General features: G+C 41.8%; 1 protein-coding gene across 5 annotated transcripts in view; it reads left to right on the forward strand.

Annotated features, from left to right (window-relative positions):
- The window catches only part of PLA2G4D (phospholipase A2 group IVD), a 43,868-nt gene that overhangs the window by 12,852 nt on the left and 15,421 nt on the right, over nt 1–15,595 (forward strand). For 3 of the 5 annotated variants that reach the window (XM_069950568.1, XM_069950567.1, XM_069950570.1), the window contains 9 exons: nt 4,205–4,274; nt 4,957–5,093; nt 5,177–5,308; nt 5,825–5,865; nt 5,962–6,004; nt 6,473–6,536; nt 8,226–8,371; nt 8,694–8,780; nt 15,107–15,160. In XM_069950568.1, coding sequence (XP_069806669.1) covers nt 4,205–4,274; nt 4,957–5,093; nt 5,177–5,308; nt 5,825–5,865; nt 5,962–6,004; nt 6,473–6,536; nt 8,226–8,371; nt 8,694–8,780; nt 15,107–15,160 — 774 coding nt within the window. The remainder of the gene's footprint in view (nt 1–4,204; nt 4,275–4,956; nt 5,094–5,176; nt 5,309–5,824; nt 5,866–5,961; nt 6,005–6,472; nt 6,537–8,225; nt 8,372–8,693; nt 8,781–15,106; nt 15,161–15,595) is intronic. The other 2 variants (XM_069950569.1, XM_069950571.1) reach the window with 1 other exon arrangement.

Genomic DNA, 15,595 nt, shown 5'->3' on the forward strand with positions numbered 1-15,595 from the left:
TAATAATGTGCTGCCCACGGACTCCAGGAAATAACAATTGCAGATAATAATTTCCCCCACTTTGATGCCCCATGTTGTCTGGATATATTGTGTTTCCTATTATATAACATTTCTGTCCTCGTTTTGCTTTTTAACGACAATCTCTGGTAATTCTGCAGGTTATAGTGAAATGTAATGAGCTGTTACCCTGAGGTTTACCAGGAAATCTCCCTCTAGTAATGGTGTGTAAGCGGCCGTCACATGTAGCAGCCACCTGTAAACGGCCATTAGTCACCATTAACGACGGCCAGTAATTCACTCATGTAGTGAAGCATGCGGCTGTAGATTACTTGGCTTTCTTTATGATCCTCTAGATTGTATGGGGAAGGTTTGTTTTTATTGCCGTCTCTTTATCCCTTATGTATATGGATGGATACAATGTAGCTTCTTGCTCAACGTATATTTTAAAGGGGATTTCATAGGAAATATGGGGTTTTGCTATGCTGGACCTGTTTAGCTGAGATAATAGATGTGTCAGAATGGGTTCACACTGCATTATTTTCATCCGTTTAAAAAAAAATAAAAAAAAATTTGTGTGCATCCGTTTTTCCATTGACTTCAATTATAAAAAAAAAAAGCATAAAAACGCATCCGTTTTTTTTTTTTTTATAGCGTACACAAATGTCAACGTTTTTGTGTATGTTAAAAAAATGATGTGTTTTGATCCCTTTTTTTTGTAATGGAAGTCAATGGAAAAACGGATGCGCACAAATGTGTCACGCTCCGCCGTTTTCTCTCAATACCCTAATACTAGCACAATGGCGTCACGGTGTTGTCCGTGCTTGACTACAGAATGTTAACCACGTGTGGACAATTATTTGATAGATGGTATTTAAAGAGATTCTACTTTAAGACATTCCCTTTATTCTGTGAGTCACCTGTAATTATATCGGGCCAATCGCTATGACACGCTTCTGTACATCACAGCAGAGTTTCCCAGTGTATCTCTCTAGCCTTGGTATAACTACAGAAGCTGTTCCAGGCATGATGGGAGTTGAAGTTTTGCACCAGCTGGAGGGTGATAGGTTGGGGAACACCGGATAAGAACATTAGGGGGATGAGCTATTAGGCTTATAATGATGGGTGAACTTGCGCACTTAAAGCGGTTCTCCAGCTTTAGAATAACATGGCCACTTTCTCCCAGAGACAGCACTACTCTTCTCTCCAGGTCAGGTGTGAATAGAAGAGGGAGAGATGTGACAAATTGAGAAATAGATATTAGCTATATAGAAATCAACTAGTAAAACCTTCTTAAAAGGTCACTGTTATTTTAACAGATCACATAAATCAATTAACAAAATGGCAAATGTAAGGAACTTTGTAATATATCTTATCAGAGAAAATTGCCTCTCTCTCTCTCTGATTATCACCCTGAGGGGTGAGATTACATGCTGAATATACAAGTGTCTGTAGACGGGAGAAGAGAGATGGGTGCGGATTGCTTGAGACAGCTAGAAAGGACTAGACAGGAGTTTATTGTAAATTTTACACCATACCCCATTGTTATATTCATTGGTTACCCTCAGAGCTGCTCTATAATGCCCTTCATGCTGCTTCTGTTCCTAAGTATGTATTATAGAAATAAAGGGACACAGGATCCTCCTCCTGTCTGTGGGTGCAGTGCTTGGAGACATCATAGCAGCTAGTCTTTACCTACCAGATCAAGAACAAATGTGCATAAATAGGCACCTTACTGCCATGGAAATCCACCAGTATCCAGTGATTGGGGGCGAAAGAATTGACAGATACCCAAAAATCACTTAGATGTCATAATATCAAATTATTATCAATATTATTAAAGGGAATCTGTCACTAGGTGTATGACGCCTTAAATGAGGGCAGCATAAACTAGTGGTAGAAATGCTGAACAAATCGGTGTGTTACTTACATCATTATGTTCAGCCGTTCTCCTAATATGCAGGAGAATAGGATTCTTGCCACACCCCTCCCCCCGCCCTCCAGCTGCGGATTGACAGGTGACTTCCTATACACAGCATGGATAGATAACTGCCAATCAGCAGCTGGTGGGTGGAGTTTTCTGCTTCTCATGAATATCCAGGACTACCGAGCTCATGCACATAACGGAGAGGACTACTTATTGTCCATGTTATTCAGGAGGAGATCTCTGGATCAGCTGTACAGAACAAGGTAAGTGATACATCATTCTGTTCAGCTTCTCTGTCACTAGTTTATGTTACCCTGATATAAGACGCCATAAACCTGCTGAAAGAGTCTCTGTAACTGTGGCATATAAGGGGTTAAGCTACAAGGATCTGAGGTTTCTCTGCTGTTTGTAGTTAATTCAAGAGCTTAGCCATCATACCGCAGCCGATCTCCCACAGTGTTCAGCCCAGGCTATTCCTGCCCCACAAAAAAAAATAAACAACGTATGACTTAGGGCCCTATTCCACCGGATTATTATCGTTCAGATTATCGTTAAATCGTTTGAATCTAAGCGATAATCGTTCGGTTGAAATGCAGTTAACGATTAACGACCGAACGAGAAATCGTTGATTGCTTTATAAGACCTGGACCTATTTTTAACGTTGCCTGTTCGCAAAACGTTCGCAGATCGTTTGCATTGATTCGGTCGTTCGCAGTAGAACGCAATAGCGAAGAAAAAAAAACATCGCAAATACGATCATAAGTAACTTTTATTGTTCCATGGAACGTTTTCAGGTCTTTGGCAATAGCGGTAGTTTGAGATCGTTAATCGTTAACAATTATGCGAACGATAATCGTCCGGTGGAATAGGGCCCTAAGTCACAATAGAGTTATTTCTTAAAGGGACCCTGTCTCAATGGAACGAGTAGGAGGAGCTAAGCAGATCAACCATCGTCATTTATTCATGTAAATATCTTCTCATTTTGGGTTAAAAGTCAAGTGGGCGGTCTTACCCAATTATTGACAGCCCTGTCTTTATGCGCATATATTCACAGATAGCTGTCATTTCCCAATTAGGACCGCCCACTTGACTACTGAATGAGCAGAAATTTACACAATGAAATGGCGAGTTACCCTAACACTTTTCCCTATATATCACTATATATCAGTGCACTCCGCTCCTCCTGCTCTGTAACACGCTGCCCACAGACTGGAGTCCATTATCAGCGTGACAGGTTCCCTTTAAATCCTTGGCCGTGGGAGCCATTAGTTCTCCTGCCAGTGACCTGACCGGAGGTGACAAGGCGTCAGAAATAGTTTGCCACATAATTGTTTTCGGAGCTGAAAGCTGAATATACTATTAGAGACAATAAACCTCCCAGTATACAGACATTGCTGGAGAAAGAGTCTATGGCCTGGAGGAATAAGGAGGAGCCGTGTGATCTGTCAGAGCTCTGCGGTTATGTCACAATCATGGGTATATATGTATACATAGCTGGATAGACTGGTTACTTGTCCTGTCCTGACACTAGTCTACATCCCGGTGTAACATCCATAAGTGACAAACACCCGCAGAGTGCTAGATTTTGTCTATTTTAAAAATCTCCAGTCTTCCAGTAGTTATTGGCTGCTGTATGTCCTGCAGGAAGTGGTGTATCCTCTCCAGTCTGACACAGTGCTCTCTGCTGCCACCTCTGTCCATTTCAAGAACTGTCCAGAGCAGGAGAGGTTTTCTATGGGAATTTTCTACTGCTCTGGACAGTTCCTGACATGGACAGAGGTGGCAGCAGAAAGCAAAGAATACACCACTTCCTGCAGGACATACAGCAGCTGATAAGTACTGGGAGACTTTTTACATTTTTAATAATCTATATTACTTTTTGACACCAGTCAATTTTAAAGGATTACATTTCTCCAGAGTACACCCTTTGAGGTTAAGATGGTTCCCATGTCATGTATAATTGAGTTGATTTATAATTTTTTTTTTTTTTTTGCTTTTAGAAAACTCATAAGGTGGGAAGTGCTAATTGTTTAGTTATAAGGTTGCCAAATTTAAAGCGCTTATCACTGCCTGCACATGTATGGCGTATCCACTGGGTATAGTATATTCTGATGGTGTGAGACTGATACCAGTCACGTTCTGGTGATATTTGGGTGGGTGGTGCTGTCTTGTCTTATAGTCCTTACAGTACCCGATGAGATATATTAGCTGCAGACCAATTCCTCTATTGTACAGTAAGGTTTATCCCAATGTAACATTGTTCTTTCTGATCTCTTACAGGAGGAGTGCGCCCTCAGCTTGCTGACAGTCAGGGTTGTACAGGCCGCACATATCCCCTGGGCTGACCTGAGTACGTATGACGGCTTCCACTATGTATTATAGGAAATATTTCCCGAGGCTGCTGGTACTTTGCTGCTACATGACTCTGGCTGCAGTGAAATTCCGCCTGTAAAATATGTCCCATTGTGTTCTACGGGATTTCCACTCGCGTTGTTCACGCGATGGAGTTTACATACGTAATGTTCCGCCTCGGATCTGCTTTCCGCCCAAAGAACTGACATGCAGATTTTTTGGGTGAAAGTCCTATAGAAGTCATTGGGGCTTTGACTTTTTGTTCAAATTCCGATTGAATTCTGCATAAATTCTGCTTCAAAACTGAAGAGGAGAAAGTTTTCCTCAGGAAAATTTCCTCCTCAATTCTTCTTCTAATCCTCAGTGGGAACATACCCTTAAAGTGTTGTTGTCGTTTTAATATATTCAAGTGTTTTGATTGGTCAGGGTTTGAAACTTACTAGAACGCATAGGGAGAGAAGCATATGGCTGAGTGCTTCTTCTCCTGCCATCTGTTTATGGGACTGAGATGGTCCCATAGACTTGCATTATAGGAGAGAACACACTTTTCCTGTGATTTGTCACGATCCAAACACTCAGACCCTGGCTGATCCAAACTTTTCATGGGTTCTCTGTGACATTTTTGTGAAATGCTCATTTAAAGTTAGTGAAGGGTTAATGCTTTGCCTTCCCCTTTGCAGTGAGCCATGCCGATTGTTATGTGTGTCTGTGGTTACCAACCTGTACCAATAAGATCCTAAAGACAAAAACCGTGTCAGACACCAGTGACCCCGTATGGAATGAGACCTTTCAGTATACCATCTGCAATAATGTCAAGGTAAGTGCCATTTAGATAGAAGCTTCCGGACACTTCCTCCTCCTCCTCAGCTTACATTAATCCGCACTCAACTTCTCTTCCAGAACGTGTTACACCTGACGCTTCATGATGAGGACGTCATCACAGGAAATGACCTCCTGTATACACTGACGTACGATGTGGGCAGAATCCGGATCGGGGAGACTAAGCAAAAAACATTCTGCCTCAACCCTAATGTAAGTCAAGTGGTCAGCCATCTTATACAGTTCCTCAGAAAATAAGACATCACCCGAAAATAAGACCTAGTAGAGGTTTTACTGAATTGCTTAATATAAGTACGCTGTCCCTGCTGTGCTGTACAAGTGTGCTGTGGTAAGCTCCCCCGGAGGCCGCCATACCGTACGCTGTCCCTGCTATGCTGTATGAGTGTGCTGTGATGAGCTCCCCCTGGTGGCCAGAAGCCATCATACCGTGCGCTGTTCCTGCCTAGCGCATCTTTGAGAGCAAAACTTAATATAAGACACGGTCTTATTTTGGGGGAAACATGATATATGTCATCTTAGAAGATTGTTAATGGCTCAGCTTACTGTGATTGGGGTATTGAAGACTTTTACATCTTTTTTTCTTCCCTGAATCCCTGGACCATGGATTTTATTAGGGGGGGAGGGGGAAACGTGTTGGGATATTCTGTATACCGTCATCATAAAGCAATGACTGAGAATATATAATTCTGATCTTATTTTTTACATTAGGGGCCGGAATTTCTACAAGTGGAGTTTTCTCTGGCAGAATTGTAAGTCTCTGTCCGCTCTCTTCCCTCCAGTCTATATACAATGTGTGCGCTCATGTAGGACCTGCTGTACTTATTTATCGCTTTATTTCATTTCAGCCAAGGCTGCCGTGAGAAAATACTAACCAATGGGGTGATTGTGGTGAGTCCCATATACTGGAAGGTTACTGTACTCTCTGCATTTGTTCTATCGGTGCTGACATATGTAATTCAGTGTAATGCAGCCAGTCATCACAACCACTTATGAATAGAAAGGTCGGATTCTAAGTAGAGATGATCGCAAGTGGAGCATACCGAAGTCCGACCGCTCAGCATTTCATTACTGGTGGCTGAAGAAGTTGGATGCAGCCCTAGAGTCCTATAGTCCTGTTTTCCAGGCTGCCTCCATCTTCTTTAGCCACCAATAATTAGATGCTGAGTGATTGGACTGGAGCATGTTCGCATTGCGCTCATCTCTGTTTATAAGTCTTCACTCAAGTCCATCATCTTCCTTTCTTTTTTCTGCTATTCCGATCACTATGCAGAGTTTAGTATATTGTGTTGTTGTTGTTGTTGTACTAGCAAGCCATCAGCTCTTCCCTTATTGTGTCTCTTTGTATCTGTCTTTCAGGCCAGAGAGATGACCTGCCTGGACATATGTGTGGACAAGCACCGGATACCAGAGAACCTACAAGGTGGGCTGCTGGGGGGATAAAGCATCAAAAATTGTTTTCATTCAAATCAACTGGTGCCAGAAAATGCCAAAAACATGTTATTTACTTCTATAAAGAAAAAAAAAATCTCCAGTCTTCCAGTACTTATTAGCTGCTGTATGTCCTGAAGGAAGTGGTGTATTGTTTCCAGGCTGACACAGTGCTCTCTGCTGCCACCTCTGTCCATGTCAGGAACTGTCCAGAGCAGGAGAGGTTTTTTTTTTTTAAAAGAGATTTTTAGTTAGTTATACCAGTAAAATTATTCTCTTATACTTATGTAAAATGGGTCAAAATTATGTAAAATGGGTCAAAAAGAATAATACAAAGGTGTAATATAATTGTCATATAGAAACAACTGAATATGTTACATCACACATTAAGTTCACATATAGGAGGAGTTAGTAAAATTTCTAACAGATAAGTATACAAGATAAGTTGTATAGGATCTACAAAACAAGGTTATATAATGAATATAAAAACCGGTTATGTAAGGAGTATAGAACATGTATGAGGAATACAATGCGGGTTATAATGTATTTATATACATTTTATATCTATCATTTTTCAGTTTTTTATTACGTATTAGGATAACAAATCAAGTTCGATAGGATAGGTTTAAGATCTGTTAAGTTTAAGTTGGTTAAGGGTGTGTTCACACGTACAGGATCCGCAGCAGATTTGATGGTCCAGATTTGATTTGCTTTGAATCTGCAACTTCAAATCTGCTGCATATCCTGTACGTGTGAACACACCCTTAGGGAGTATTGTCTCTCAATCCAAGGGGTTGGGTGTTAGATTCCCAGTGGGAGATGTCTTCAAGCCTAAATATCTGATCTACACTCAAAATCCAGTTATATATGGAAGGAACTTCTGTAGAGAGCCACACTGTGGGTATCAGCAATCGGGCCTCTGATAGTAAATATATGAATAATTACAGCAGGAGAGGTTTTCTATGGGGATTTGCTGCTGCTCTGGACAGTTCCTGTCATGGACAGAGGTGACAGCAGAGAGCGCTGTGTCAGACTGGAGAGAATACACAACTTCCTACATGACATACAGCAGCTAATAAATACTGGAAGACTGGGGATTTTTTCATACAAGTAAAAGAATGTTGGTGAACATTCCCTTTAAAGTGTACCTATCATTTGGAAAAAAAAACTTTTCATATGTCCTTGAGATATCAAAAATTTTGATCGGTCCGGGTCTGGATGTTCAGACACCCATAATGATCTTTAGATAGGAGAAGAGGGGGATGAGCGCTTAACTTCCCAGATCACTGTGATCTCTGTCTCACTGCAGGAGACCAGCTTGGCAGAAAGTTTTTGGAGCCCATCACCTGCAGTCAGACAGATTGTAGCAAGCCAGAAAAAGAAGCGTTCATCCGTGTGCTTCTCCCTGTTCCATCTAGATTAAACATTTGAAACTTTTGACATGCCTCTGTGACTTGTCTGTAAATTTACATAAAAACTGGCATTGATTTGCTTTCCGGAATACTGTGGATTTGGTGAAGCTTTCACCTTCCCCATTGGTTTGGACTGAGAAACATAATTCTTTTTATATTGACATCCATGTTGTTCCATAGAAACGTACCAGACACAGGCATGTTATTAGTGATAATAGGTCTGTGCTTGGATAAGAGAGAAGATAAATTCTCTGTTCCTGTTCATCCAGGCAAACTTCTCATCTTGTCGCTGGAAGACTCCTGTGAAGAAGTCTGCAGAATGGAGCTGAGTCCGTGCACCGGCCCCAATCCCATACAGGCCTGCAGATTCCACTACCTCAAGAGATGGGACCCAAAGTTTACAGCTTATGTAGAGGTAAAATTATTGACGGGTTGTGTTCTCAATGGTGGCGTGTTTGCTTTAGTATTAATAATAGCATGGCGCCCCAGGTCCCCTATGGCTGTATGGAGCGGGATGAGCCTGGGTTACTGGAGATTTCTTATAACAGCCCTTACCTGGTCACAACAGTCTAACCGCAAGGACGTCAAACTTTGGATCTCCTGGTGTTGCAAAACTACAATTCCCATTATGCTAAAGCTTTAGCTGTCCAGGCATGATGGGAAGTGTAGTTTTGCAGCAGCTGTAGTGCCTGAGTTTGCCTTGTCTTGATATCTTTTATTTCTCACCCTCTCTGCAGGGAGCAGATAACCAGGCCATTCAGGTTATTCCTGTAAAATTGCTTCACATGGGACAGGAACAGAAGATCCTCCTCTCCACCGTGCCAGTAAGTCTCTCTTCTCTATCTTACACTCCGGTGGACGGTTAGGTTAGATCACTTTGGCCAATCACATTGTTTGGATAGAATAAAAAAAAATCCCTTTTTGGCAGCCGCATATCTCCCCATGGGAGAGGGGGACGAATGATAGAAATAATAGGCCACGTAGACAATCCAGCCATGATAGTCAGGCCATGTAGTAGGTTTGTGAAATGAGCACTGGTCTTATCCGTGGTCACATCAGACGTGGGTCTCCCCGTCTAATCCATAAAATAGTGAACATTAGTGGCAAGACACAACCAGATGTTGTTGTACAATGCAGGTTACCGGCATCATAAAGATTAGAGATGAGCAAATATACAGTTGTACTGAAACAAAGCCATTTGGCTGTCGACTTGTCAGGCTGCTGCTATTGTTCTCCAGCTGCCTGGAAAAGATGGATGCCGTCCTGGTTATGGCCATTTTTTTAAAGTTTTTAAACAGCCTCAAAATACATCTATTCTACATCCATTGTATTTAATGGAGAAGTGTTAGACCCCTTACCTATATGTCCATTGCCCTAATTATTATTGTGACAGAAGTAGACCATACACATGCCAGACTTGCTGCGGCTCTCATGTAGTGTCTCAATACAGCGACATACTATGGAGATAGGTATATTGCAGAGTTCTAGGCAGAAGGACCTCCATATTATGACCTCTTATAAAGCACCGCATAATACTTATTTTTCTGCATAACATCAGAGGCACGATACAATAGGACGCAATGTCATATACTGTCACATATATTACCATGCTGTACAACTTCGAGGACATAGAGGATGTGGATTAAAGAGGTTGTCCAAGAAAAATTTACATTTCCTCTATCCACAGGATAGTGGTAAAAGTAGGAGATCGCAGGGGGTCTGACCTCTGTATCCTCTGCTTATCTCCGTATCGGACCCCGCTAGCTCTGTTAAGAATAGAGTCCTGGGTTGTTGGCACGTGACTCGCACCTCTATTCATTCCTATGAAGCTGACAGAAAGAGCAGAGTACTCGTCTCTTTTCCTTGCTGCATAGGAATAGAGGTGCAAGTCACGTGCTGACCGGGGGGGCTGTATTCATAACAGAGCCAGCGGGGTCCCATACGGAGATCAGCAGGGGATACAGAGGTCAGCCCCCCTGCGATCTCCTATATTATCACTATCCTGTGAATAGAGGAAATGTTAATTTTTCCTGGGCAACCTCTTTAATACACATCCTCTTTGTCCTCGAAGTTGGAAAACCCCTTTAAGTGCTAGGCTGTATTTACACCTTTTGCTTTTTGTTTTTTTTAATTACTGGAAATCCTTTGACAAAACTTATTTTATATACGTTTATCCAGCAGCAAATAAATCAATGATGTCTTCTGCCTTTAGGAGATCTTAGCCTGTGACAATAGAGACTTGATAGGTATTAAGCAGTGAGCGGCTTACACATATAGTGTTACATGTACATGGAGCGTGACAGCACACAATCTGTGGAATCCTATACTGTTTATCATTGCTTTTCTCTGATCTCGGCTTATTCTTTGACAATAAGAGAAGAGACTTCCATCCTCATCCTCTGCTGCCCATGGTGCAGGTCTACTGTGCCTGATAATATCATTCACTTCTGTGCCTACAACCCATAGGACCTGCTGGCATCCTTCACATTTAGGAACAATACTTTATGATATATAACATAATAATATATATATGTGTGTATATATATATATATATATATATATATATATATATATATATATATATAATTTTTTTTATTTTTTTTTTAAATATATATACATACATAATTTTTTTTATACATAGATGATTTTTATGGTTCCATTGTAATCTATGAGATCAGAGTTGCCTGTATACATGTGTGTTGCAGTAAAAGCTTCTGTCATACATGGCTCCATCTCACATCATGTACTTGTTATTTCTAAGCCAGTGCCTGCAGGGATATCTCATAGTCCTGGTAGGTTATGGCTTTAGTCTCCTAGATGAGCATCATCTTCTGATTTTCAGCTATACAGCGATGAACACATTTTTTTTTACCCTTCAGCCTTCTAAATACACAATTCTAACAATTTTTTGGTATTTTTTAAGCAATTCATCAAAGTTTCATAATAACGTATGTAATTTCCAGTAGGTTTATGGGAATACGGTATAATGATCCCAAATATTTGCTATTTATGATCATGGCGATAAAAGCCTTGTAAAAAGTGTGTGATTGATGTTCTATATTTTTTTTTAATTATAATTTTTCTACACTTTTTGTTTTTAGTGGGATTTATTTATTTATTTATTTATTTATTTTGGTTTTATGGCAAATGATAAACTTTTAGTCTTTCGCCTTAACTATTATTCAGAATGAGTGGGCTTATAAGTGGCGATGGCTTTTAGTTCTCCTCCCTGATAAAAGTTTGTTTCCTCCGATCCTTCCTCCCATTGGGCCTGGACCTGCTGTACACTTACATGGCATCTGTGGTGAGGTTATGACACGTATGATACCAATACTTAGATCCCTCTAGTATCCTGAGCTCCCTGGTCATAGTGGAGTCCTCTCTCTTTCATGTACAAAGCAGAGAGAAGTGTCCTGGTTGGCGTCTGTGTATGGCGGATGTACTGTACGCTCCGGGTACAAACATTGGGTCCTTACAGCTGCGCAACATGAGAGAATGTAATGCAGGAGGCATAAAGTTTTCATCACAGCAACATATCCATGTACTTCCTGGCCCTAATCCTGTCTGGTTCTTCCATACGCTGCGGTGGTATATGTACATAATGGTCTGTAATGCTTCGGATGCTGTTTCTAGGCCGTGTGTATATCCCTCTTGATACAGATATAGGCCGGTCTTACACCCGTGTATCACACACACACACGTTTGCATCCGTATTATAGACGCTGCTTGACCACAGCTCATAATAACAATTCAGCGTATCCAAAGTACAGACCATTTATTAACCAGACAGACGGTAAATAATCAGATATTCCGGAATCTGTGGACAGTCATACAAAGTCTATATCCTGAACCATTCTCTCTGCTCTGTCTGGTCTAATGAAAATCCACATTATGTTCTAGTTCTAGGCTGTAGACTAGAACAGATCGTCGGGAACGTCCCAGCGGCATGCAGATCCTTGTATGTACCGTTATATAGCTTCATTGTACCATCACATGTATTGGTATATACCGAGCCGTGCCCGTCCAGTACATCCTCCGAACAACAACAGAAATACTGTCTAGAAATGGAGCTCAGAACGCTTTATTATTAACATGAATCTACACTTGGCTAATATACTTATCTCTATGTATCCTGTATGTTTATCTTATAGGCAAAGCAACACTGGCCAGGGGCAGCAGAGAATTGGGGCTATGCTTATTTATTTTATCCTCTTATTTTTGTTCTTTTCTTCTCCTTTCTAACATTTTGTTGCTCCATGTTCTTACTAACTTGTCTCCACATTCATAATGATCCTCTGATATGGTGTAGATACATGTGAGAAGGTCACCTTGGTGAAGTCTTGGATCTTAACTAGTTGCAGGAAAGTTTGAGGGGTTTTCCTAAGTGGCATTCAGCTTAGTAGTAGAGTTACGTTCAAAGCGTTGCGATTCCCAGAACAGCCCAGTACGACACGCTAAGGACATGGCTCTAGACGTACTGTAAATTCTCTCATGTCTAATATTGACCACCGGTTATTTGAAAGAACACCATAGAGTTTTTAGGTATTGGGCCCAATGTGCGGCCTGTTCTCCAGTGTAAAGTATATGGACCGTCCAGACCCCATTAGGCTCTATGGTGCATTGCAATCTCATCATTTTCCAGGGGTCCAAGATTATAAACTTCCCCAATGTGATCTTCTCATGTATTTCTATGGCTGACCTTAGGCTTTTCATTCTTACTTCCCAATGTTTAATGGCCATAACAGCTTGTGCTCTACTGTGCACATAGACCAATACATATACATGATCAGGAGATCATTTCCATCCAGGTTTAGAATAACACTGCCACTTTCTTCCAGAAACAGCACAACTCTTGTCCTCGGTTTGAGTGTGGGGTCTTGCCTCTCTGCTCCATTGCAGTGAATGGTACCGAATTGTAATAATATACACAACCTGAAGACAGGGGTGGCGCTGTGTTTGCAAGAATGTTATTGTGTATTTTGTGAACATAGCCTTAGGGAAATGAGAGTAGATCTTTTAGATCCACTATAAATCCTGACCTATAGGTGCGGTTATATCCACTAAGTAGCTTCAAACATTGCAGCTTTTCCAAAAACAGAAAGGTATACCATAATAATCTATGGTCGTCCTGATTATGTTAATAGGAACAGCCGTATAGCAGAATGTTCTCCGGCCTCCTGAGTGGCGGGGTTAGGATAGTGTCAGCTGCCTGGTGGACACACCTGCACCCATAGGTTCTACTTTAATAGAAAATCTAATGTAAACAGGACTTGTCTTAGTGACAGGTGTCTCCCAAACCCGGAGCTTATCCCGTCATATCCAGAATGGTTGGCGTTTATACCAGGGACATACTGTGATTTGCTGAGTAACAACAACGGATCAGGTTACACCTTCACCATCCCTCCCTATAGTCCTTTATGGAGGACCAGTCCGTTCTTTTGAGCCAGATCCTGTTTTCCCTCCGTGGAATGGATCATCTGATTTACCCTGATCTAAGCCAAAAAAACAGCACAGAATGCATTGTGCGTGATGGTAATCCATAGTGTGTAATGTACCCTACAGCCCGGCTCTAGAGAAAAGTTATGTACACCAATGCATGCACCATATACAGAGAAATGATGGCTTCTGGACATGCAAGTGATATCAGCCCCCCATGTTGTATACCTGGCCTTGGTGTCAGGCATGTGCAGTGCTATTGACTCTCTGCAGCAGTACTCTTCACCTGCACCCACATAGAGAAGAGCACGGGGAATACACTCCCTTTCGCCATCATGTTACTAGTTCTGCCCCAATGACTAGTTGCTCCTAATTTGCATATAGTCCCCAAATTTTATACTTTTCTGAACAAAGTTGGATTATCGGCACATGATACATTAAAAATGATGCTCTCCGGCTCCCTTTAAATTGCTCCAGATAGTGTATCCCTGGCTTCCACCTATATATTAGATTAGTCTATAACAGGGGTGGGGAACCTCCGGCCCGCGGGCCGCATCCGGCCCCTGAGACCTCCCGATGCGGCCCGCGGCCCGCAGCTCCCCTGTGATGCCGCTCTGGAGGAGGAAGGAGCCGGCATACACAGCATCCTCCGGTGTCTGTGACAGCTGCCGGACACAGGAGGATGCTGTCTGTGCCGGCTTCTTCCCCAGCAGAGCGGCGCGTGTCTTCAGTCTCCTGCGGGCCGCGCGCGATGACGTCATTTCATCGCGCGCCGCCTGCAGGAGAAAGACCGGCACAGAGGACCTGGGACAGAAGAGGACATGGGCAGCGTGGTCTATAACATTATGATTTAGTGCGATTGACCCTTAAATTTTTTGTATTTGGCTTAAAAGAAAAAAAAAATAGTTAAGTGACTAGATATGCATTAAAAATGGATATTTTACTCAGCAAATCATAACTGTGTCTGTGACTATTAAAGGGGTAGTTCACAAAAAAATAAAAAACTTTCAAATTAACTGGTGCCTGAAAGTGCCAGAGATTTGTAATTTACTTCTATTAAAAAAATCTTCAGTCTTCTGGTACTTATCAGCTGCTGTATGTCCTGCAGGAAGTGGTGTATTCTCTCCAGTCTGACACAGTGCTCTCTGCTGCCACCTCTATCCATGTCAGGAACTGTCCAGAGCAGCAGCAAATCCCCATAGAAACCTCTCCTGCTCTGGACAGTTCCTGACATGGACAGAGGTGGCAGCAGAGAGCACTGTGTCAGACTGGAGAGAATACACCACTTCCTGCAGGACATACAGCAGCTGATAAGTACTGGGAGACTGGAGATTTTTTAATAGAAGTAAATTACAAATCTCTGGCACTTTTTGGCACCAGTTGATTGGAAATTTTGTTTGGTGAACAACCCCTTAAAAACATTAGGAAGTTTGCCTTCATTGAGAAAAATCTTGTCTACTTTGGACCCAGAATTTGAGGTTTTTCTTCCTTCAGCCCTTTGTACATTGTGCAATATGAATGACTGCACATGTTACACGACCCCTAGGACGTCCCTTATCTCAGTCAGTAGCAGCAGGTATATAGGAGGCCGATGTAACCTGTCACTGGCCGGATCTCCTAACCTCTCATGTTCTTGTTCCTTCTCTCTAATGACCACTATTGTATGTTTCCGGCAGTTTCTAGACAGTATTTAACTTTTAAAAAATTTGACTAGGTTTATACAAATTGCTGGGGCTTCCGCTGCTTCCTGCCGCTGCGATGGATCCAGGTACTGTGCCCTATTCCTTCATCATTTTACGTGAGATTTTCATCTGAACAAAAAAAAAATCCTGCCGAAATGAAGGTTGCCGATGGGCCACCAAGGGCCGGGTTTTATAATGCACTGGTTATACTACAGGTTTGTATTGGAACATACAGAGTCCTGTATATATATCAGGATGTGGCAACAAGACAAGAAGCGGAGAGCCATGCTAGGAATGGTAATGTGGTTACTTCCCTGTATGATGCTTTCTGGGTCACGTTCCCAGGGCGGGAACTGATAAATCTGACTGCATAAATCGGGTGAGTATACTGTGTTTTGTTGTTCTGATACCAAAGTTTGCTGATGTGGAGATATATAATTTTAGACAATCCCTTTAAAGTGTCACTGTCTTCATAGAAAACTTTTGACATGTCATAAAGTTTTGATTGGTCCAGGTCTCAG

Source organism: Dendropsophus ebraccatus, chromosome 13 (genome assembly GCF_027789765.1).
Source record: "Dendropsophus ebraccatus isolate aDenEbr1 chromosome 13, aDenEbr1.pat, whole genome shotgun sequence".
In the NCBI taxonomy this organism is placed as follows: Eukaryota; Metazoa; Chordata; class Amphibia; order Anura; family Hylidae; genus Dendropsophus; species Dendropsophus ebraccatus.